Raw genomic sequence first — 23,847 nt, 5'->3', positions numbered from 1 at the left:
TTTAAAACCAAGATTCTCGCCTTTAAAGAAGACAATTTTGTCGGGTCGTAAAAGAAGCCAACAGCTAGGGAATGTGCACTTATGTGTGTTTGTGTACATTTACCAAGGTATGTGACCAGATTTTAAGTTATCTGATAAACATTTGGGAAAATCACACCGGTATGTCACTGTTATATTTAGCTCCAGATTTTTTGAGGATTGTTAAGTTTATTGGAGGTGACTAAGCAGACGGCCAGACACATTAAGCACGAGTACTTTGCGATGCAGATGTCATAATTAAAGCATACAGACACATACAGGCACGCAATATCCAGATGGGATTTACATATCAAGCCCGCGATCATTTAAAAGTATGATTATAAATGTTTATGAAAACTCGATGCGGATGAATTTGAATTGGCGACTTCACTTTCGATGTCAACACAATTTACAGTATTGAGCACGTATTCGCTCGAATGACCGCGTGAAATGACCAGTGATCAACATTAAACACATCAAAGGAGTCAAGTGGACTATTCTCTATTCAGTTTGCAGGATGCAGACTATGGGATACCAAAGGGGTCGAAACTTTAACTTCTGCTCGAGCAGAAAAAAATGCTGCTCGAGCAGCATTTAAATGCTGCTCGACCAGCAAAATACTGCTCGACCAGCAAATTTACTGCTCGACCAGCATTTTTTCTGCTCGAGCAGAAAAATCCTGCTCGACCAGCATTTATTTTTAGATTATGGCATTAGCCAATCAGAACTCTTGTTATATTTGCCATTTGGTGCAAAACTGGTTTGTTTGGAAAAAATGGCTGCCGCCGTGATGGTGCCTTTTTCACATCTTCTGCAAGTTTATGTGACGATCTGTTTAAAGTTTAACATTGACACGCGGTAAGTGCTTTATATTTTGGCTGCAAACTAGTCGATCAAAAAATTGTTGCCATTCGCTTAATGAGAAAATCGATCATAAATGTCTAACGGCTGTTAAAACTTTTGCGAAAATCACGACGATGACTGATAAGAATTGGTCAATGGGTGGGTTCTCTGTTTCTATCGATTTACTTTCTTAATGATGTTTAATTATTGCTTCCGACACAGGTGCCGATTGCCTGTGATTGTGCCTTTCTGGTTAACATTGTTTACGTTTCTCGTTCTCCCCATATATGTATATCTGCTGTCCTAACTTTTACAATTATCCAAAATATCATGTCTGTTAACCAGTTCTCAGTGCCCCAGATAAGCTGCGTATCTGCGTCTTTCACCCTATTAAAATATTTAAAAATGCAAAGAAATACAATATCATGAGTATTGAAAACGCAACCAATTTGACTTTTACGCAAATTCGTCAAATTAACGATACAAAACTTCGATTAAAAATGCTATGCTCATTTTAGGTATTTTCTCTTTGGAATTATTATCATAACGCGGTGAAGCTTACACTCAGCAAGCTTAGCAAACGGTCATAGTTATTCAAACGCTATGCGTTTTCAATCTGACCTAATTCGTCGCTCATTGTGCATGTATTTGTAAAGCGTCTGTAGTTTCATTTTCTATTACGATGCGAAATAAAAATAGCTAAGAGAGGTCGAAAGACGTCCGAGATTGTTGCGCCAAAATATCAGCCGATCGCAAACTTTTTCGAATCAAGAAAGCAAGAGCCAATAAGTGCCGAATCATTCGTGTTATCGATTTTGTTAGAAACTGTGCATACAGCATTTGAGTTGACATCCAAAAAACATGATGGAAAGTCTGTGACTTAACAAATCTGTCAAAAGTATAAAAAGGCATGTCATTGGTTAGAAATTCTCGACATTTTTAAAAGTTTATATCATGGACAGTTTCAAGGATAAAAGATGTTACGAAACATCAGTTTATTAAAATGTATGATGATAGTTTACAGTTCTATTGAATCAATACAAGTGTGCAGCGTCAACGGAAGTAAATCAGCAATTATTTAAAGGTATGCATTTTTATTACTCATTTCACTCTATATGAAGAATGGAATCACCCTATTTTTTAAAATCAATGGTTGAAAACCCAATTTTCCCAAATAATTATCTGGGGCACTGAGTTCTCGAGGACTTTTCTCAATTTCAATGTAAATTATTTTTCACCGAGGCCTATTAGCTTGTTCAAAGCTAACAACAGGTAAAATGTGAGTTGTGTCTGAATTACAAGTTGTTTAATTTTTCATATTGAAATGTTTACAATTTACTATTTATTGAATAACTTGGCAGTGCATAATTAAGTTCTGGGATGTTATTTTCAGCTCTGAACTGCGAAAAAAATGCATAATAATTACATTGGTGGCACTATACTGTAATGAGTTACCTTTCATCTGTCCTTCCATTATAATGTCCCTAAAGCAGACTTCCCAAACTTTGCAGAAAGAGATTAGGCATTGTATTACACACTCATTTTAACCATGGCATGCTATTGTACAACATGTCTTGACGGAAATAATTTCGCTAAAAAATATTTGCAGGAAATAATTTTTCCATGGCGAATTGTTTGTATCTTTTTATCTTTATTCTGAAATGCCCCTCTTAAGAATAATGTCATGTATAGCTGGTTTAGAATTAAGGATGATGATATGTCCTAACAGCATTTTGTCATGTCATTTACTGTACTTCTTAACCTACATGTATTTGAATATTCAGTCCCCATGTAACTACGCCCATATGTTGTGGACATTTTCATACAAGAATACAAACAGGAATATGTATTGGAGTTTGCTGTTTAAATTTACAGTCAATCGGAGGGTAACAGGTTTGTTTTTAACCAGAAGTGAGGAACTAAACGCAATTTGCAGGGAAAAAAATATCTCTTTATACCACTTAAGTATATTTGCATCACAGGAGCTCTGGTGTCGTGAGGTTGAGGAAACTAGTGTTGAATCTAAAACATTTAGCATCATGGACTCAAAAGTGAGAAGCCAAGTCAGACACCGCAAAATGTAAAATAATCTGTCAGATGTTTGGTCTGACAGGCTACGAAATTCTGTCAGACTGAAGGATAATTTCTGGATTCCACTTATTAGCATACCTGATAATAGCATATTTCTGTAATTAGCATATAGCAGTGCTCCAGATAACATGTGTAAAGGCGTAAAAACGAATAAAATTTCTTAAATAACGATTTAGATTTAAAATCTTTGCATAAAGTTACGCATTGAAAAAATAAAACACGAATTCGACATTTTCGAACGTGCGTAAAACTTCCAGTAGCAAAATTTCATCCCGGTTCTGACACGTCGAGGCGCTCAATTAAAACTACAGCTTTAAGTCAACGTCTCTTTGCTGTTAGGAAGGGCCACACTTAAGAACGGTCGAAAGGCCAAAAGTCTCGATTCTGTTCTCCTGGTATTACAGGCGAGTCATTACTGTTTATTGTACCTTTTTAATTGCACTTATCGTAATTTTTATTCACAAGTAATAAACAATATACCTATTCAAAATGTCATTAAAATTTAATGTTAAATATATATTTTTGATATGACTTTAACGGCGCCCAAAATGCCATTATGACCTAAGCCGAATTGACAGTTACTGTTTTAAATAAAAAATCAAAATGGCCAACCGAAGCGGTGTATCGAAGCGTGGAAGGCAAAAAAAGCAAGATGAGCAAGATAGATGTGGGGTCTTTTGAGCCAGAAAAAGCTGTCCGATTATGGGAAAGCAAGAAACAGAAAAGAAAGCCAGGCTTTTCCAAGACTATAAACCAAAATGTTGGATTGTTGATGTGTCAAAAACAATGCATAAAAATTATTTGGTAATATAGTGTTAAGAATTAATTTTATAAATAGGGGGGTAAAATAAGAATTAATTTTTGAAATAGGGAGTAAATAAGAATTTGACAAAATTTTTATCTGGAGCTCTGATATAGAATGTCAAAGCACAGATTAATTCTTAAATTTTAATGTATTTTTCTTCTATTAATAGCATAATTTTTAACCCCAATATTCAGAATTCACTTAAAGTCTTTATTGCATAAAACATTCTCAGAATGCCAAGAAAATATGCTTTAAATCTGCAAAAATATGCTCAAATGCAAATGCAAATACCTTAGAATACAATTCCATTTGATAAATAGTTATCTTAAACATCAATCATATGCAATGTTGAATTTAAATTTCACTTTGACGATCAATTATTAACAGATTTGACTTATTGTATGCCCCCAGTTGCTATATTTATGCTAAAATGTGTGTTCCTGTTAATAGCATATTCCTGTTATTAGCATAATTTTTGCTGACATGGTATGCTAAGAACAGGAATCCACTGTAGCAACATATTAATCAAGAATTATGGTTTGAATCCGTGAACTATTATTTTTTATGGTGAAAGAAAATCTCCATGGCGCGTTTTCAAAAATTCCTAATCAAGCTTGGTAAAAGAACACACAGAATAGCAAATTTATTACAGCGCCAACTTCCGGGTAAAAATGATTGATTTTTTTATATTCCTTAAAGACAAGTGCCGCATCATATCCTATGGGTGATTTAAAAAATAATGAAGCCTAAATAAAACATGCATTTATTTTCTTACCATTACAGGGGTTTTTATCTGATTTTGGGGAAAGGGCCTGGCCTTTTTTTTAAGGGGAAAAAAATCGCGCGAAACGCCAGATTTTTTGGGGAAAAATCACACAAAACGCCGGATTTTGGGCAAAATAAGGAAAGTCTTAAATAATCAATTAAGCATATTTTACTGTTTTTAAAACAAATTCAAGGAAACAGAAAATTTAATTATGCAATATTTTTCTTTTTTCTACACTGGATCAGATTAACTTATATATTGAAAGGTTAAAAAAAAAAAAAAAATTTTTTTTTGGAGGGGAAAATGAAATCTAGGGGAAAATTTACCAGCTGAGGGGAACAAAAAATCGGAGGGGAAAGGGCCGATGATCGGCGGGTCACAAAGAAGGGGAAAAAAACCTGCATTAAGCATGTTTGAGTTCTTTTTCTATCTTACAGAAGTGTTTCCATGTGATTAACTTAAATGTGAAAATTCTTCTCAATAACTTGCTTCATTTACAAAATATATTGAAAAATATCCTTAAAATTGCCCCAAGTGTACTGGTTTTGCGTGACATTTTATGTAAAAGGCAATTTTCAATTCTATACTTCAATAAAACTTTCAGAAATATTAGGTATTGCCATCATTAAATGAATATAAAAATGCATATGCTTTAAGAAAAATAAAACAATGCTTCTAACTTAGGTTGATATCTCTTGTAGCAAGTGTTCAAAGCAATGATGTTTTTGTCAATTTTGTGCCACAATTTTCAACTCTCTTCACGTATATTAAGAGGTGGCATCATAAAGTGCTTCAATATTTATAGGCAAAAAGTGTCCCAAGTGTACATTTTGCAAGAAAGTTATTTTAAATTTTTCATAAGATAGAATTTTCAATGTTTTACATCATTTTCTTCAAACCATTAATGTTTATCACTAGATGTACTGAAAATTTGATGCCAAAACCTTGTGAACTTTTTTTGCAAGACAAATATCGCATTGTCCCAAGTGTACGAAATTTTTATCACGTTTGATAAACAGGTGATAGCTTTTAAAAAATAAACAAAGGCACCAATTTTCTGGAAAGAAGTACACAGAAGGGTGTAATCTCCAACAGAAAAAGGTGGTTTCTTCACTCTGGGGGTGAACTACTCTTATTATATGGGTATGTCTCCATATTTTGTCTTCAGAAGAAAAATATAAGCATATAAATGATAATGTGTGGGAACTTGGGAAGTATATTTGACTTTACCATAACATTATTACAAAAATGCATTTCCTCTTCTCAAATTAATGTCAATTTTAATCAAAATGTTTCTCCAATAATCTTCAATGTTAGCCTGAAGTTGGTTAACAAATGTTGTAAATGTACACTTGGGACACAAAATAAATGTTTTTCTTATAAACCTCCAGAAAGTGAAAACAAACTTACATTATAGCAGAATTAATGATTAAATTTCGATTTAATAAAGCATTCAAAAGCAACTGAAAAAAAAGCCAAAATAAAAGTTGAACATGGTCAAATGTCAAATATGATTGATGACAAAGTCTTTCAGACACTTATAATTAAACCACGCAGACTGTCACCCTCGTGGTACAATTCCTACACATCTAAACTAAAAACCATGTTAAAACCTTCGATAAACAAAGGTACAGCACTTATTATTATTTCATTCATTTTTAATGACACATTACCTAAATATATAGAGGATATATTGTATTACAGAGGAAGGTCAAGTAAGAGGACATCGTGTTTAATGTATAAAGTTTAAAAAGAACAAGGTCTAATTTATAAAGAACAAGGTCCAATATATAGAGAATATAATGTTTAATATATAGAGAGCAAGGTCTAAATATAGAACAGTGAATTATATGTGTGTTGTTATGAGAAAACTGGGCTTAATTCATGTGCGGAAAGTCTAGTCCCTGATTAGCCTGTGCAGATTGCACAGGCTAATCAGGGACGAGACTTTCCGCGTTTACAGTATTTTTAGTTTGAAGGAAGTCCCTTCTTACCGAAAATCAAGTTTAAGCGGAAAGTGTCGTCCCTGATAAGCCGGTGCGGACTGCACAGGCTAATCTGGGACGACACTTTACGCACATGAATTTAGCCCAGTTTTATCAGAACAAGACACATATTATAGAAAACGAGGTCAAATATTATAAAAAAATATAAACATGTATCATAAAAAAGAAACTTCACATATATTTGAAGGCCATCCTATATTTTGATAAATCTGAGTTTTTACTTTAAGATACACTGCTTTGAGGCCAGGAAAAAAACTTTTAAGAGTATAGTTTTGAAAAATATGTGTTAAAAAACATGAAAATTTCAATTTTTTCCATATTTTTTTTTAAAACACTTCTGATTTTGTATTTAAATTTTTCTTAAGAACAAACTGCATGTTGACAAAACACACAAAATATTGATAACATGTTTTAATGGGTTTTTATTAAGTGCAAAAGACATGTACATTAATAAAAAAAAAATCAAAACATTTGGTTAACATCTTTATTTGTGAAAAAGTGATCACATCTGACAGAGCGGCCCTACTCATTTATAAAACTTGAACCCTTTCCCTATGCAATACAAACAAAACTGTTGCCATAACTTAACATCTAAAATTTGAGAAAAGTTTTCATTTAGGCTTCATCATCCCCACGCTTTTCGGAGGGGATTTCTAGTTTAATATTTTTGAAATCACCCATTTTTGTGTAAAGTTTGGAGAAAAATCAAGAAAAACATATTTTAACAATGAAATACATTTAAGTTGTATGATGATATTTTCATGTATTTCGACGTTTCCAATGTTCAGATAAATACCCTATTTGTACCCATTGAAAACCTTTAAAACTTTAATTTTGCATTGTTATTTTGTGTTGGGCTTGAAGAAAAAAGATTGATCTGTATGCAAATGTTTACATTATATCTCACAATCATAACAATTTCCAATTTATCGACAGTGGTGACCGGGTTTTATCATTATTATATGATTATTAGTGCTTGTGATCATATTTCAGATGCCCAGGGGCCTTTATGGTTGGGTTAGGGAGGGGTGCTCCCTCCCTTCCTGAATTGATTTTTAGCTCCACTGGCCAAAGGCCAGTGGAGTTTATGTCATGGTCCTGTGTCCGTCATGCGTGCGTCCGTCCGTGCCTGCGTGCGTCCGTCAGTTTATTAACTTTTCCTTTAAACATCTTCTTCTCCTAAACTACTGGTCCAATTCTGATGAAATTTCTCAGTAATGTTCCTTGGGTGAACCTCTTTTAAATTTGTTCTAATTATGCGCCTGGGGTCAAATTTGACCCTGCTCTGGGGTTACAAAATTGAACATATGCTTATATAAGGCCTATTTTGTGAAATCTTTCAAAATCTTCGCATCCATAACCATTTGGCATAGGGCTATCAAATTTGGTATGTAGAGACATCTAATAGTCCTCTACCAAATTTGTTTAAATTATGCCCCTGGGTTCAAATTTGAAACTGCCCCGGGGGTCACAAAATTTAACATATGCTAATATAGGGTCTATTTTGTGAAAACTTTACAACTCTTTTTGTCCATAACCATTGGGCCTAGGGCTACCAAATTTGGAAGATAGTGACATCTTATAGTCCTCTACCAAGTTTGCTCAAATAATGTCCCTGGGGTCAAGTTTGACCCTGCCCCGAGGGTCACAAAATTGAACATATGCTTGTATGAGGCCTATTTTGTGAAAACTTAAAAAATCTACTTGTCCATAGCTGTATGGCATAGTGCTACCAAATTTGGTATGTATTGACATGTATTAATTCTCTTCTTAGTTTGTTCAAACTATGCCCCTGGGGTCAAATTTGAAACTGCCCCGGGGGTCACAAAATTGAACATATGCTTATAAATGGCTAATTTAGGGTAAACTTTAAAAATCATTCTTGTCCATAACCATTGGGCCTAGGGCTACCAAATTTGGTATGAAGTGACATCTTATAGTCCTCTACCAAGTTTGTTCAAATTATGCCTCTGGGGTCAACTTTGACCCTGCCCCGGGGGGAGGGGGGTCACAAAATTGAATAAACGCTTATAAAGCGCCTATTTTGTGAAAATTTTAAAAATCTTCTAGTTGAAAACCATTCGGACTATGGCTACCAAATTTGGTTTGCAGTAACATCTTATTGTCCTCTACCAAGTTTGTTCAAATTATGCCCTTTGGGTCAAATTTGACCCTGACCCGCGGGTCACAAAATTGAACATTATATACACATCTTTCTTGCTTATTTTGTGAAAACTTTTAAAATATTCTTGTCCTTAACTCTCGGATCTAGGGCTACCACATTTTGTATGTAGTGAGATATAGTAGTTCTCTATGTGTCCAATAATTATGTTGATGAAGGTGGCAGTGGTAATGACTTGATATGTCTGTGAGATATGAATGCCAAAGTCTTCGATTTACATAACATGAATTTTTATGTAAAAGTGGTGGTTCTTCATAAATTCTACATGTTCTTTGTAAATGATGACCTCTACAAAGTTGTTCCAGGAGTACCATATTGCCTGACAATCTTTTGTTTTATTGTTAACTTAAACTGTACTTGATTCTAGCATGCCACTATACTTCTTTGAAGTAATTTGAGCAAAGTTCCCACTGTTTAGTAATGTATACATTGTTTAAGGTACATTTTAATTTCACATTTTGTAGGTGGACTTCAATATGTATGATCTACTTATGCTGCCACAATGTAAAGGCAACAATCACTGGGTTTTGCTGGTTGCAAGTGTTATGTCCAGGACTGTAACCATTTACGACTCATTGGGTGGTAACAACAAGGCCTTGTTCGATTTGTTCTGGTAAGGTTCAAAGCTGAAATTCATTTTTTGTCTTACCTGCTTGATATAGCAGTCACAGTAGCAGTTGGTGTATGTGCATTTTATGTGTGTCTCTGAGCTTATCCAAACTGTGATTCGATAATTAAATATGCAATTTTTAATATAGCTTACCACATATGTTCTCCATGTAGAGAAGCTGCAGAGCATGCGTTAACAAGAGATCAAAGGTCACATTTAGGGAGCTTTTTTGGCCAGTTCCAGTTATCATTCATCAGGCAATATAGCAAACAAGATATTCAAAAAACTTTGTAAATCTTATTTGTTTTCTATATTTGGATTTTTATCTTAAATATTAACTTGTAATGAGCACCAACACTTAAAAATGATATAAATATATATAAATTTAAGCTTGCTTTCTTAGTTCATTCTTATTTATTATTGTGTCCTATCTCTCACACTTATGTGTTTCAAATAATGTGTTAATAGATTCACATATATATATATGTTTGAAAACTGATTACCAAAACAATTTGGTATAGATAAAGTACCGCTTAAGTATATAGGCACATGATTTTTGTTGATTTTTACCAACAAAATATTTGTTGCAGCCAGTTCATGTGTCAACGAGGGCAAATTGTGAAAGATGGCTTGGAAAAAATCAGTTCAGAGTTAAAAGCGCCACCTTGCAACAAACAGCGCCACGGAAACAGCTGTGGAGTGTTTGCATTGATGGTAATAAATAAGCTTTATATTTCTATATAGGTGTCACTTTGTCGTACTGTCGGTCGGTCTGTCTCGAAATTTCATCCGATCTTCACCAAACTTGGTCACAAGTTGTATCTTGATGATGTTTAGGCCAAGTTTGAATATGGGTCATGCTGGGTCAAAAACTAGGTCACGGGGTCACTTAGTGTGTTTTAAACCGAAAGTTTGTCCGGACCATAACTATGTCATTTATCGTTAGATTTTAAAATTACTTGGTACATTTGTTCACCATCATGGAACGGTGTGTTGCGTGAAAAAAGTACGTCGATATCCCCAAGATCAAGGTCACACTTGGAGTTCAAGGGTCAAATGCTTGTCCGGGCCATAACTTTATCATTTATTGTGAGATTTTAAAATCATTTAGCAAATTTGTTCACCATCATGGGGCGGTGTGTCGCGCGAAAGAATTACTTCAATATCTCGAAGGTCAAGGTCACACTTTGAGTTCAAAGATTAAAAATGGCCATAAATGAGCTTGTCTGGGCAATAACTATGTCATTCATAGTGAGATTTTAAAATCATTTGGCACATTTGTTCACCATCATTGGACGGTGTGTCGCGCGAAAGAATTACGTCGATAACACCAAGTTCAAGGTCACACTTTGAGTTCAGAGGTAAAAAAAGGCCATGTTGATAACTCCAAGGTCTTGGTCACACTTGGAGTTCAAATGTAAAAAAAAATGGCCATACATTTGGACTGCATGTCATGCTAAAGAATTCAAGAGTTCAAAGGTCAAAATGGCCATAAATGATAATGGCATTATCATTCTTAAAAATAGCCATAAATTTGATTCTCTTGTTTTGTGAAGACAGCATGCAAAATAGTCTGTGTCAATTCGGCCATGGGGGTATTTGTCACGTCTGTGACAAAGCTCTAGTTTGCTTAGTAAAGATCTGCATTAACTTTTATTCAACAAAATAATGGGAGAATGTAGAATATAATCATCGTACCTTTCTGTTGGTGCATTGGTTTTTAGAGCCTTGCATTTTCTTTTAATTTATAAAGGACATGATATTTCATATGTAATATCATAACCTGAGGATCAAACTGTGTTATAGAGTCTTTTGTCAAATAACCCTGAAAAAAGGTTAAACAAGAAGATTACTCATATTTTAATTTATTAATGTGTCATATAATGAAAAAAAGCATTCTCTTTGCTCCAATATATTGTTTTGTATGAAAAGTTGTTTTTCAGTGTCTTAATGTGATTGTATATTTATGATGCATAAAACATGAATACTTTTCACTGTCAAACTATCGTTCTTGCAATTTTATTTTCAGAAATAGTATTTTTTGTGAACACTTAATCTAGTGAATATATATGCTTTTCTTATTGCAAACAACTGTTGTTGTTTTTATGCCCCCCTTCGAAGAAGAGGGGGTATATTGCTTTGCTCATGTCGGTCGGTCTGTCGGTCCGTCCACCAGGTGGTTGTCAGACGATAACTCAAGAACGCTTGGGCCTAGGATCATGAAACTTCATAGGTAGATTGATCATGACTCGCAGATGACCCTTATTGATTTTGAGGTCACTAGGTCAAAGGTGAAGGTCACAGCGACCAGAAATAGTAAAATGGTTTTTGAATGATAACTCAAGAACGCATACGCCTAGGATCATGAAACTTCATGGGTAGATTGATCATGACTTGCAGATGACCCTAATTGATTTTGAGGTCACTAGGTCAAAGGTCCAGGTCACGGTGACCCGAAATAGTAAAATGGTTTCCGGATGATAACTCAAGAACGCATACGCCTAGGATCATGAAACTTCATGGGTAGATTGATCATGACTCGCAGATGACCCCTATTGATTTTCAGGTCACTATTTTAACACAAGTATGAATGACTTTTACTTTATTTCCAGACTGCCAAATGTTTGGTCATTAAAAAGCATCCCACAATGTTGCGACAGGCCCATGATTCAGTTTATCGAGACTAGTCGTGAGAAGCAGACTTCTGATTCCTGGAGTGCGGCAAACATATCTGTGCGACTCGATCACTCCACTGTAAAGACCCGCACTGCATTTAAATGGATATTATCAATATGTGTTGTTGCTCGAAAATATGTTTGTGTAGCAGGAAATGCTTTGGGCTCGATTAATCTGAGAACTCAACAAAATATTAATAAAATCCTTCTGTGCCTTTTAGTTCTGAAAACAGAAGTAGCCAGTTGGTATTACACATCTCCTAAACAAGTACAGCACGATAAAACTTATAAACCTAGATATTTATTTATGTAGTGGTGTATTTTTCAATGAGTGCCTTATGATTCCAAAAACATATTGACTTAAAATAAATAATCCCGATGGCGTAAATGACTTATCATTTCATGTTCATGAACCGGCTTTAAAATACTTTGTAGACTTATCTGCTAGGCGGTGAGGACTTTTAGACCACCTGATAAACTTCAACTTTATTTGCCCTAGTTCAGTAACCGACTAAACATATGCTAACATTATACTGATGACTGATGAGTCTGTTGTGTCTTATATTCTCATTGCTACTTAAAATATTAAGTCTATTTCAACGTTTAGACTAATAATAAGCAAATTCGTTAAATTGATATCCCCGCCAAATAAATTTTGATTATTGATGGGTGCAGAACTAACAGAAAAGTTTATTTGAAGGGTTGTACCCTTATCTCACTTATTTTATAGTAACAACATAAAAAAACAATTGGCAATAACTCTTATTTAAGAAAGTGTAGGGTTATAGATTTTGTGCATGACACCTCTCCTCATTTATATCTTAACGTCCATTAAATTTCATCTTTAAATCGTGTATAGTATCTGTGATATAGTCCTGTAAAGTAACATCAGACATGAACATATGTACTAGGGTTATGTTTCTTGTGCATGGCACTTATTCTCATTGACAATTATACACCCATGAAATTTCATGTTGAAATCTTGTATTTATAGTTTCTGAGATAAAGCCCTGAAAAGTTACATCATACAAAAACAACAAAGGGCAATAACTCTTATTTAAGAAAGTGAAGGGTTGTGGTTCTTATGCATGGTTCTATAAATGAGATATAGCCCTGAAAAGTTACATCATAAAATAACAATAACAAGAAAGGGCAATAACCGTTATGTAAGAAAGTATACGGTTATGGTTCTCGTGCATTGATAATTATACACCCATGAAGTTTCATGTTAAAATCTTGTATAGTATCTGAGATATAGCCCTAGTTACATCATAGAAAAACAACAAAGCGCAATAACTCTTATTTCAGAAAGCGACGGGTTATGGTTCTTGTACATGGCACCTCTCCTCAGCTATATTTATACACCCATAAAGTTTCATGTTGAATACTTATATTGAGTTTCTGAGATAGAGCACTGACAAGTTTGTGAGTGACTGCACTGACAGACAGACCAACGGTACGTTTAAGTATATTTAGCGTACCCGGGGTACATTAAAGTATACTTAAGAGTACACGGGGTACTTTAAAGCATTACCCGAGCTGAAGCGACAATTGCCAATCAAGCTTATTGACATATTAAATAAATGATGATAGTGGTAACTATGATTGTATGAAATATAATAAAATAGTTTTCCTGAATTGAGTGTACATGTGAATTAGCTAAAATAATGATAAAAACACCGATTGGGATTATATATTTCTGGAACTGAATTTGGTTCATAATAAGTTTTTAACTTTTTTAAGCTAAAATAATATATATATATTATATAATCTGAAAATATTTTCTTCAATCAATGTTATATCTTTGTATTAAAAAAGTGCAACACTCATGACTGTAAATTAGGCATTACCATATTTCTTTACAACGTAATGCATGTACATCATCGATATATATAACATTTAAAACGAAAATCGTTTTAAAATTCAAATGTTTGCATTGTGTTAGAACTACTGTTTCGATATCTTTGTTGTGAATAATGTGTTAAGGTTCAACGTCCGAAAAAAAGATGTCCGAAAATAACTGCAAGCTGTAAAAACGCGAAATTAAGTTGAATTGAAACAACAATGCGTTAAATATTATTTTTCATCAATCTGACATTTTTCACGGCGACTGATCGGAGCAATATCACGGAGGTACTGTGAAATCGTCAGATCTCACGATCTGACAATATTGACGCTACACCGGTCTATTTCGTTTCCGTAGAGATAGCTAATCTCGTCCGTTTGTAAGCTCAAATTTGATTGGCCGACGGGTTCAATGGTTTATTCTAAAAATAAATGCTGCTCGAGCAGCATATTGCTGCTCGAGCAGGAATTTTGCTGCTCGAGCAGCATTTAAATGCTGCTCGACCAGTAAATTGCTGCTCGAGCAGCAATATGCTGCTCGAGCAGCATTTAAATGCTGCTCGAGCAGCATTTTTTTCTGCTCGAGCAGAAGTTAAAGTTTCGACCCCTTTGGTGCGCCATAGCAGACACCGTACGAGGAGAGCAGGTAGTTTAACCTCGCGCGCCTGTCGCATACCGAGTGTAATTGGAGTAAGTTTGAATATCGTTCAACCAGGTTTAATCTCACCGCGCTAGGTAGGATGGTATAGCTGATAATAAAACACTTCTACATAGACATCGTGTTCACCTATATAAGGTACAATATATCATAAAAAAAACTCGCATAATAATCGTGGCTGAAATATTCCTTGGATTTCACACCCGGATATTTGTGGATAGAACGCCAGGGCAAAAACGTGGATTTATTGTTCAAGCTGGCACCTAGTGTTATTTAGTTATTAACTATTTCCCAATAAATGCAACTTGCACAACGATAAAATAACTAAATTTGCAATGTGTCATTTGACATTGAAGTGTGGTGGGTGTGATAAAGGATTATACGACACGTCGGTATGCATTTAAGTGCCTTAAGTTATTAATTACTGCTATCGTCAGAAAATAGGTCAACTGTATAAGTATGGTAAGTTTGCATTGTTCTTAACCTATCAGAACGCGATAGTTTTCACTTATTAAACTTGTTGGCACGGTATCGCACGATGCAAAGCATGCTTAATGCAGTAACAAACTTATACCATGTATATACTCGGTTACTTAAATATTTAGCTGTGAGTCTGGTATTTCATTTCACCTCAACATGAATATACTAAATGTCATCCCCGGTTATTCAAACGCGACCGTTCAAAAGTTATTTTAGACGTCGCAAATGTTAAGTAAACTTCGTGTACACTTAAGCAAACATTTTTCATAACATCATTCATAAATGCTATATAAAACAAAAAGCAAAATGTAATTGTTTATATCATAACCGATATGCCAAAATATATTAAGGAATAACTTTATTTCAATGTATATATATTACATTGTCAATTTACGGCTTTTAAAGTGTTTAATTTACCAACGAATATGTGCAAATAGACCATTACCATATTTATCAACGAGACATTGAAAATAGCGTGACAATTATTTCCACTATTTCGCGGTCGTTTTCTGACTCAAGAGGGGCTTAAACAGCCGATGGCAACACGCACCCCTCAGAACAATGTGACACATTTCCTCTGAGTCAGAAATCAATACCAGGCTAATTATATTGCGAGGGATAATGCTTCGTTATCAATCGATTGCTCTGATTCGAGTTCGTTTAATCCACTTCTACCCGTACTATACATAAAAGAAATCTTGCTGTTTTCTTGTTTGGGCATGATCCATTGTCGCTGAATAACGTTATTAAATTAATAATGCGTAAGCACGATTGTTAGAAATAAATAATCCCGATGCATTTCTCTATGGACAGCGAGGATGCCCTAAACTGTGTGAAATACTGTGCATTTTGATGGACGTTTTCGTTCTGCACCTTTCGGAAAACAAACTAGGTTACTAAAATTAAATTTGGGCTAATAAAACGACCACACATTTTGTTGGCCTGGGTTGTTATGAACATTTATTAAAAATAAATTATAAATTTTAACCTCTTTTTTTCAGCGCAATTAAACATTAAGATATTCGATGTATGCGCATGCACATGTTTACCGGTTTTCAATGTAGAATTTAATTTTTAAAAACATTTTGCAAATAAATATCGTAAGTCTTTAGTGTTTTCGCCATATAATCTTAGCAATGTTCTGTAGAGTTTGCGCCATCTTTAGTAATTGCGTAACAATGTTATGTATTGTTTACGCCCTCTTGTCGTAGAAATTTTATGTAATTGTTACGCAATCTTGTTGTGACATTATCTGTCGTGTTTTCGCTATTTTGTCGTAGAAATGTTTTGTAGTGTTTTCGCCATCTTGAAGCGATGTCTGTAGTATTTTCGCCATATTTTTGTATACATGTTCTGGCGTGTTTTCGCAATCTGTTTGTATCAATGATCTGTAGTGTTTTCGCCATCTTTAGTTATTACGTAACAATGTTATGTAGTGTTTTCGCCATCTTGCTGTAGAAATGTTCTGTAGTTGTTACGCAATCTTGTTGTGACATTTTATGTCATGTTATTGTATTAGCTATTTTATGGTATACATGTTTTGTAGTGTTTTTGCCATCTTGAAGGGTGTTTTCGCCATATTTTTGTAGCAATGTTCTGTAGTGTTTTCGCCATCTGTTTGTAGCAATGATCTGAAGTGTTTTCGCCACCTTTTTGCAGCATTATTATGTAGTGTTTTCGCCATAATATCGTAGCAATGGTCTGTAGTGTTTTCGCCATCTTTAGTTATTATGTTACAATGTTATGTAGTGTTTTTCGCCATCTTGCTGTAGAATTTTTCTGTAGTTGTTACGCAATATTGTTGTGGCATTTTCGGTCATGTTTCCGCTATTTTATCGTAGAAATGTTTTGTAATGTTGTCGCCATCTTGAAGGAATGTCTGTAGTGTTTTCGTCATATTTTTGTATCATTTTTTTGGAGTGTTTTCCCCATCTGTTTGTAGCAATGTTTTGAAGTGTTTTCGCCACCATTTTACAACATTATTATGTTGTGTTTTCGCCATCATATCGTAGCAATGTTCTGAATTGTTTTCGCCGTCATATCGTTGCAATGTTCTGTAGTGTTTACGACATATTTTTGTATTAATGATCTGAAATGTTTTCGCAATATTTTCGTTGCAATATTCTGTAGTGTTTTCGCCATCTTATCGTAACAATGTTCTGAAACGCTTTCGCAATCTTGTCGTAGCAATGCTCTGTAGTGTTTTCGTCATCTTATCGTAACAATGTTCTATAGCGCTTTCGCAATCTTGTAGTAGCAATGCTCTGTAGTGGTTTCGCCATCTTGTTATAGCAATTTATGTAGTGTTTTCACCATTTCATCGTAGAAATGTGTGGAAGTGTCTTCGCCACCTTCTCTTTATATTAATGTTCTGTAGTGTTATCGCCATTTGTCGTAGCAATATTTTGTAGTGCTAATGCCATCTTGTTGTAACAATATTCTGAGTGTTTCGCCTTTTTGTTGAAGCAATATCGTTTCATGTTCAAGCTTTGTTCTATCGTGTTTGACTATTATAACACCATTCGTTCGTGGTTTCACAAATCGTTTCGGGGCAATGCGCTTTCGTTTTTTTTTACCATCGTGTCGTAGAAATATTATATCGTGATTTTACATCGTGCCATAGGAAATTTTCTTTCGTGTTTTCACCATCGATCAACAGCAAACTGACGATAATTTCTTGTAATTTTGATATGATTTGTACCCCACCGCTTTCCATCCTTTTGTTTGCTTTTCTTTGACTTAAGAAATGAGTATGTTAACCACGGAAGATTTCCTTTCTATTAACACGAAAACAACCATCAAAAGAACGTACTATTATAATGTTATTATAAAATGAATGATGATGCGCCGACGAAATACAACGCACAAAAGAAGAAATCTTACATGAATTACATAATAACAGAATTACAGAAAATTACAGAAGAGTATATATACGTGTTTGCACGACATAAATAATGTGAAACTGTCGTGTACGTAGATGTTTGTAACTTTCGTTTACATCTCTGAGACGCTAAACATATTCTGAGAATTCTGGAGACAGGCGGGCCATTGTTCTGCGGGGTGTAATCTTAATTACCGCTTGTTCGCTGTAACACGTCCGTCTGGAAAGTGTCAGGCAATCAAGAATAATCTCGTAGCTTTTCAAGAACGCTTACTTTCACGAGTTTTTAAAATAGCTCTAACAATTTATTCTTTAACATTGATACAACGATTTCATTTAAGTTTTCCCCACTTTTTGAAATGTCTGCGCGGCCGGGGATGATACAATTTCAGTATATCAGGGTACATGATCAACGGGGTTTTCAAGGGTTTCACACGGGCTAGACAGAATGTAAACACACTGTTTAGAACTTTATTTTTGCAAATATCTCAAGTTATTAAAATACATTTGCAAAATCTTTAGTGCATAAAATACTTTTCTTTCAGTTTGTGTCGATATCTAAAGATTAAAGAATTAATCCTTTAAAACGTCTGCAATCGTTGCCAAAATTCCACGTTGAGTGCTGCATACACGGGAATATTGAATGCTCTTCAATTCGAATTTTTTGCAAAGAACACAGGCTTATTAAATAAAGTGATTCTGCTATCACACTGCGAACAAACTGTCTTTTATGTACTAGTTGAAATTCTTGAGAAAAATTGTTTTAAAAAGTTATTTGAAAACATCACCGCTTACCGGTGTTTACATCCATTAACGTGCAATTGTGAACCTCACAAAGTCACTGATCCAACACCCTGGTAATGCGTGTTTGTCTGTACACCGATTCGATGGTCACATGACCTGACGCACGTCATGTTCATGACACGATATTGTCCATCAAGGCACTTCGAAATATACGTTCAAATCACTATACTGCTTTCTTTTCTACGTCTTAACATTAGATGTAGTGTACGTTACCAATCCTTTTCTTTCAGAGGTCATGGTCACAATTCAAGATAAAAAACTTAATGAATAAACTTCACATACTTGCATTACCAAAGAGCATTATTCTCCATTTGGTGATGATGTGTCGCGTACACGACACTCGTAAACAAGACAAAGTTTCAATACATTTGTTTCATAATAGAACTTAATTATGCAGGCCAGGATTTAGGAAAAATATAAGGGTTATTGTTCCTATGGCAAAACTATATGTCATGCGTATTATTTATGCTTGACTATCAGTATCAAAAGTCAAACTCAAGATTGCAATTCACGACCAACAGCCAAATTCGCTTTAATTGTTTCCGCTCCATGAATTTATTATGTATAAACACAACATGTATAGCACGTGTATGGTATACAATAATCAGATAAATAGCTAGCTACGTTAAGGGTCACGATCATACCTGGCGTGATTTATTATATGCAGTTGTAGTATATGACATATTAGTTATTGTAATTTAGTGTGGTGAATAAGTATTTCATTCATTTCATGAACTAATAATTCTACTTTGAAGTAACCCATATTTCCTACTGTATTTGGTAGGTACGCATTCCTGTGATTGTGCCGCTAATGTAACCTTTCTCCGATGGCACCCGATTCTGTTAACCTTTATCTGATGGCACCATTCAATGCAAGCCAATCTCAGATGGTACCAATCAATGTTTGAGGATGGCAGCAGACCGCAGCTCGGACTGGAACCAACACAGCGACCATCAACCGGTACTTCCTGACTGTTGTCTCATGACTACATGGCATCATCCTGTTACAGAAGACTATAGTGGCTGAGTTCTGTAATGTTGTTTTAACGAGTTTGCGGGTTTTAAATGTATCAAAAAGCCCACTCGAAAATGTGACTTGTTGGCAATATGTCGACACGTTAGAACTATAAGACAGGAGTCAGCCATCATAGACGACACTTATGACAGCTATTAACTAATTGTTTAGCTGACATCAAATAATAAAAAGATCAAATATCAGTCATATGATACTGGTTGAAGAAAGGAATGTTAGACGGGTTATCACTTTGTGGAAAATACCTCTTAATTATATTCAGAGTTGTTTATTTTTTACTATTTGCAATATGCACATAATAGTTTTATTCCCTTTAAAACAGACCAACCAAAAATATGTTCAAGTACCTGCAAAGATACACACCTGACCGATAGCATATGCAAATTTTCTCGTTAAGAACACTAACTACAGGGAATAAGAAAGCGTATTGTATCCTTTCAGCGTACGAGTTGTCTCTCTGGTGGAGTTTTGCAACAATATCGAAATTCATAAATCACGCTAATGATAACACATCGACAATCGGTACCGCTGAAATGAAGATGATAAAAGTTCAAAATAATATCTGAAAATTAAATAGTCATATTTCATACTTATATATCGCGTTCTTGTCTGTAATGTTATTTACTTTTGCATGTTTCAGTTCCTCGCGTTAAAAACGGCCACTACTCTGGTTGCAGCTGTTTGGTCTACGGACTCCGTTTACGGTAACTGTGGATATATATCCGGATCTATATTACGATTAACTGAACAAAAATACTGCACTTATACTCAAACTACCATTATTGAAAGACACATAAAAGGGTTCGTTCTCTATTAAACTGTAAACGCGGATTACTTGACGATATTTAATATCAATTCACATTTGAATTTCAGCAACAAATCTCACATTCGTTGATCAATTTAAGTTATTTACCCGTTTAGTTAGCGAATGTGATCGAATACTGCACATGAGCGAAAACTCAACCTGGTTAACAAAAAAGTTTAACCCATTTAAGCCTAGTTGACTCACACATTCTTCTAAATTGGATCAATTTATTTCCAAAATAAGGTATGTGTAGTATATTTATTTATATATTAAAAATATCTCTTACAGAAATACCTTAAAGCAAACAGCGCAGACCCTGATGAGACGCCGCATCATGCTCTTTTCCAAGGCCTTTTTTCTAGACGCTAGGCATAAATGGGTTAAGATCGGCACGTATAATAGGGTCGGGCGGGCAAATGGAGACTTACAAGTTGTGTATGCCTTATTGCGAATTATTTGTCAACGGAACATGCAAGATACGAAACATGAAAAATGAAAACACAAAAATCACGTTAAACATTACAAATGTTCCATATTCGTTTTTCTAGGTCTGACGGGTGCCATGCTGGCGGCAGTGTTCGCCTCGGTGACGTATGAATGCCTCTCTGAGTATCTCCTGCACCTGCGACGGGCCGCGCGGGCTAAGAAAAACAAGTAAGAACGTTACAAAACCGGGTAGTGTGAAAGCATGTTCTTGCTTCTCTTAAATAAAGTGGCATGACGAGGGTCAATGATAGCATTTTTGCTGTGTATATTTTATCCTTGTTTATGATTTAGAAATAGATAAGTAGTTAATACAATGTTAATAAAACGTATTAAAGCACCAATTTATTGTTAAATTAACATGCAGGTCAAATTTGATAGTTGTTGTTGCTTAATATTTGAAGAATTAAAATAAAGTCTTGATGCAATATGTAGCTTTATTCGTGTTCCAGCTCCACGTGTTGCGGACAGCCCGTGGTCTCGTGCGGCGAGAAGCTTGGACAGACGGTAATCCATGTGATGCGCGTGTTGTTCGCATATTTCTTGATGCTTTGTGTAATGACGATGAACGTCTGGCTCATGATTTCCGTGTTCGTCGGAGCCGCTGTCGGCCACGGCGTCGGGAAGCCGATAGTCGCCAACGGGACCCACGACGCTATCAGTTCCCATGGCTACGACAGCGTCGGCGTTAGCTTTAACGCCGCTCGTCGAAACAGTAAGAGGACGGAACGGTCTCTGTCGTGGCGTTACCAGCCTATCAACATGATTAACCCGGACCATTTGATCCGGCCCGGAAAACGTGGATCCGATTCTGTGTTCGGAGATGTTGATGACAGGCAAATTGTTCGTAATTCAAAGTTAATAGTTAAACCGAATAACGGTGATGGCGGCGTGAATCTTGTGTGGCTAAGAAAAAGTTCTGAGAATTTACAATCACTGTCCAGCGAACATTCGAATATGCACGACACCAAGCAAGTCCGTCATCATCATGACTCGTCCCAGTCATGTCCTAACGACATACTCGACGAGAGTTCCAAGTCATTGACTGATAGTGCTTCCAGTTCTGTTCGCAGATTTAAACCCACAAGCAAGGTTATTAATGACTCTTTTCGTTCATCTCGGAGTACTAGTGGAATTTCTAGACAAAACTCGTCCTCTAGTTCTCTCCATATTCAAGTGATTCAAGGCTCACCAAATGTGTCAACATTTCGTTCGCACAAACATAGCTCGGATGTGAATGTTCTGCGCGCGCAATCTAATTCGCCGGAAGTGACACTAAGAAGTGGTAGTTCAGTGAATCGAAGCGTGTCGTCTACCTCTGGTCGATTCAAACCAGCCAGCCAAAACATACGGAAACTTACATCATTTAATGGCAGTGACCGCGTATAATAGAAGACGCGTTCTTATCGCTCAAACGATGCATAATAAAAGGAAACGGATAACTGTTTGAAATATTTTTCAAAGTATTTCACGCGATAATTATGTACGATCACAGGTGGTTAGCGTGTGGCTATGATATTAATTAGTGAAAAGATCGTTTTGAATGATAAATTATCATATTATAACGAAAAATCAACTTTTTTGAAAAAAAATTACTATCAAATATACAATGTATATTTAACAAGGTATCCAACTCGAATCACCCGAAAACGGGGTGCATCGTTTTGAACAGCCATTACTTCATCAATTGTGCAGCGATTTTCACAATCTTGGTCTTATTCAACGCAGAAATGAATTTCCTTTCTGGAAATGTATATGTCTTTCAATATTTTTAACAAATACTGAGTCAACTTTTAAGAAATAACACGATACACAACTCGCGTGACCCAGTTTACATCGATCAGACCGTATTTATGATTGAAATCTTCACGGAGTAAAGGGCATTTTCCCTGCAAAGTTCACGGACCTCGATACCATAATTCAATAAAACGCGTGAAAAAAACATTCCTACCGTACTTGTCGTTGCATTATGCATCAAGACTAACTGTCCAGCGCCGTTTGAAACCTTTGTTTACATACATTTCAACTGACATTTTAAACACACGAGTGATTTCATTGGTCCAATGCGAAGGTGTGTCTTTACAACTGGAGATTTCATTCATAAATACGGTCTAATCATTGTCAAGTAGGTCAAGCGAATTGTGTATCGTGTTATTTCTTAAAATTTGACCCAGCATGTGTAGAAAAATAACAAGGTATATACATTTCCAGAAAGGAAATTCATTTCTGCGATGAATAAGACCGGGTTCATGAAAATCGCTGCAAAATTGATGAAGTAATTGATGTGCAAAACGATACACCCTGTTTTCGGGTGATTTCGAGTTGGATACCTTGTTATATATATATTTGATAGTGATTTTTTTTTCAGAAAAGTTAATTTTTCGTTATTATATGATAATTTATCATTCAAAGTTATGTTTTCACTAATTAATATCATAGCCACACGCTAACCACCTGTGTGTACGATTAAAGCATTTCGTTGAGACAAATGACACAGTTCGTTTATTCGGTGCGTATTTTGTATATAATTAAATTCATTTAACTGGTTTCGATAACAGTTTAAAACAGTTTGTTAATCTCGCTTCTTTAACTTACAATGTATTTTATTTTTTGATTGCTCACTTACGTATAATTGTTTTTTTTATTCCGTTCAGTTTATGTCAGTCGACAAAAGAGCGGAAATGGTGTTCATTGATTATTGTGTGTATGTACACGTACTAGTATTACAGTATCATTGTCATTAGAGTATTTATTCAAAACCCACATTAATAGCATTTATTATCAATTTCTTATTTTTATAAACATAATACTCTAGATAGTTTATGCGAATTTATCAAATAAATATTGTAATTTATCAATGTA

General features: G+C 35.1%; 1 protein-coding gene across 4 annotated transcripts; it reads left to right on the top strand.

Moving 5' to 3' along the window:
* The first annotated feature begins 5 nt into the window (after positions 1 to 5).
* Positions 6 to 23,847, top strand: LOC127862074 (uncharacterized). Of its 4 annotated transcripts, XM_052401022.1 has the most exons (6): positions 149 to 350; positions 14,557 to 14,961; positions 19,449 to 19,625; positions 20,338 to 20,401; positions 21,051 to 21,156; positions 21,438 to 23,847. In XM_052401022.1, exons 3-6 carry the CDS (start codon positions 19,575 to 19,577, stop codon positions 22,372 to 22,374), a joined length of 1,158 nt encoding a protein of 385 aa, XP_052256982.1. In that variant the 5' UTR covers positions 149 to 350; positions 14,557 to 14,961; positions 19,449 to 19,574; the 3' UTR covers positions 22,375 to 23,847. The 4 variants fall into 4 exon arrangements, with proteins under 4 accessions (XP_052256985.1, XP_052256982.1, XP_052256984.1 ...); XM_052401025.1 differs by lacking the exons at positions 149 to 350; positions 14,557 to 14,961 and adding an exon at positions 6 to 107; XM_052401024.1 differs by lacking the exon at positions 14,557 to 14,961.

Source organism: Dreissena polymorpha, chromosome 16 (genome assembly GCF_020536995.1).
Source record: "Dreissena polymorpha isolate Duluth1 chromosome 16, UMN_Dpol_1.0, whole genome shotgun sequence".
NCBI lineage: Eukaryota > Metazoa > Mollusca > Bivalvia > Myida > Dreissenidae > Dreissena > Dreissena polymorpha.
The sequence above is the reverse complement of the archived record's forward strand: the minus strand, read 5'-3'. Positions and strand labels throughout refer to the sequence as shown.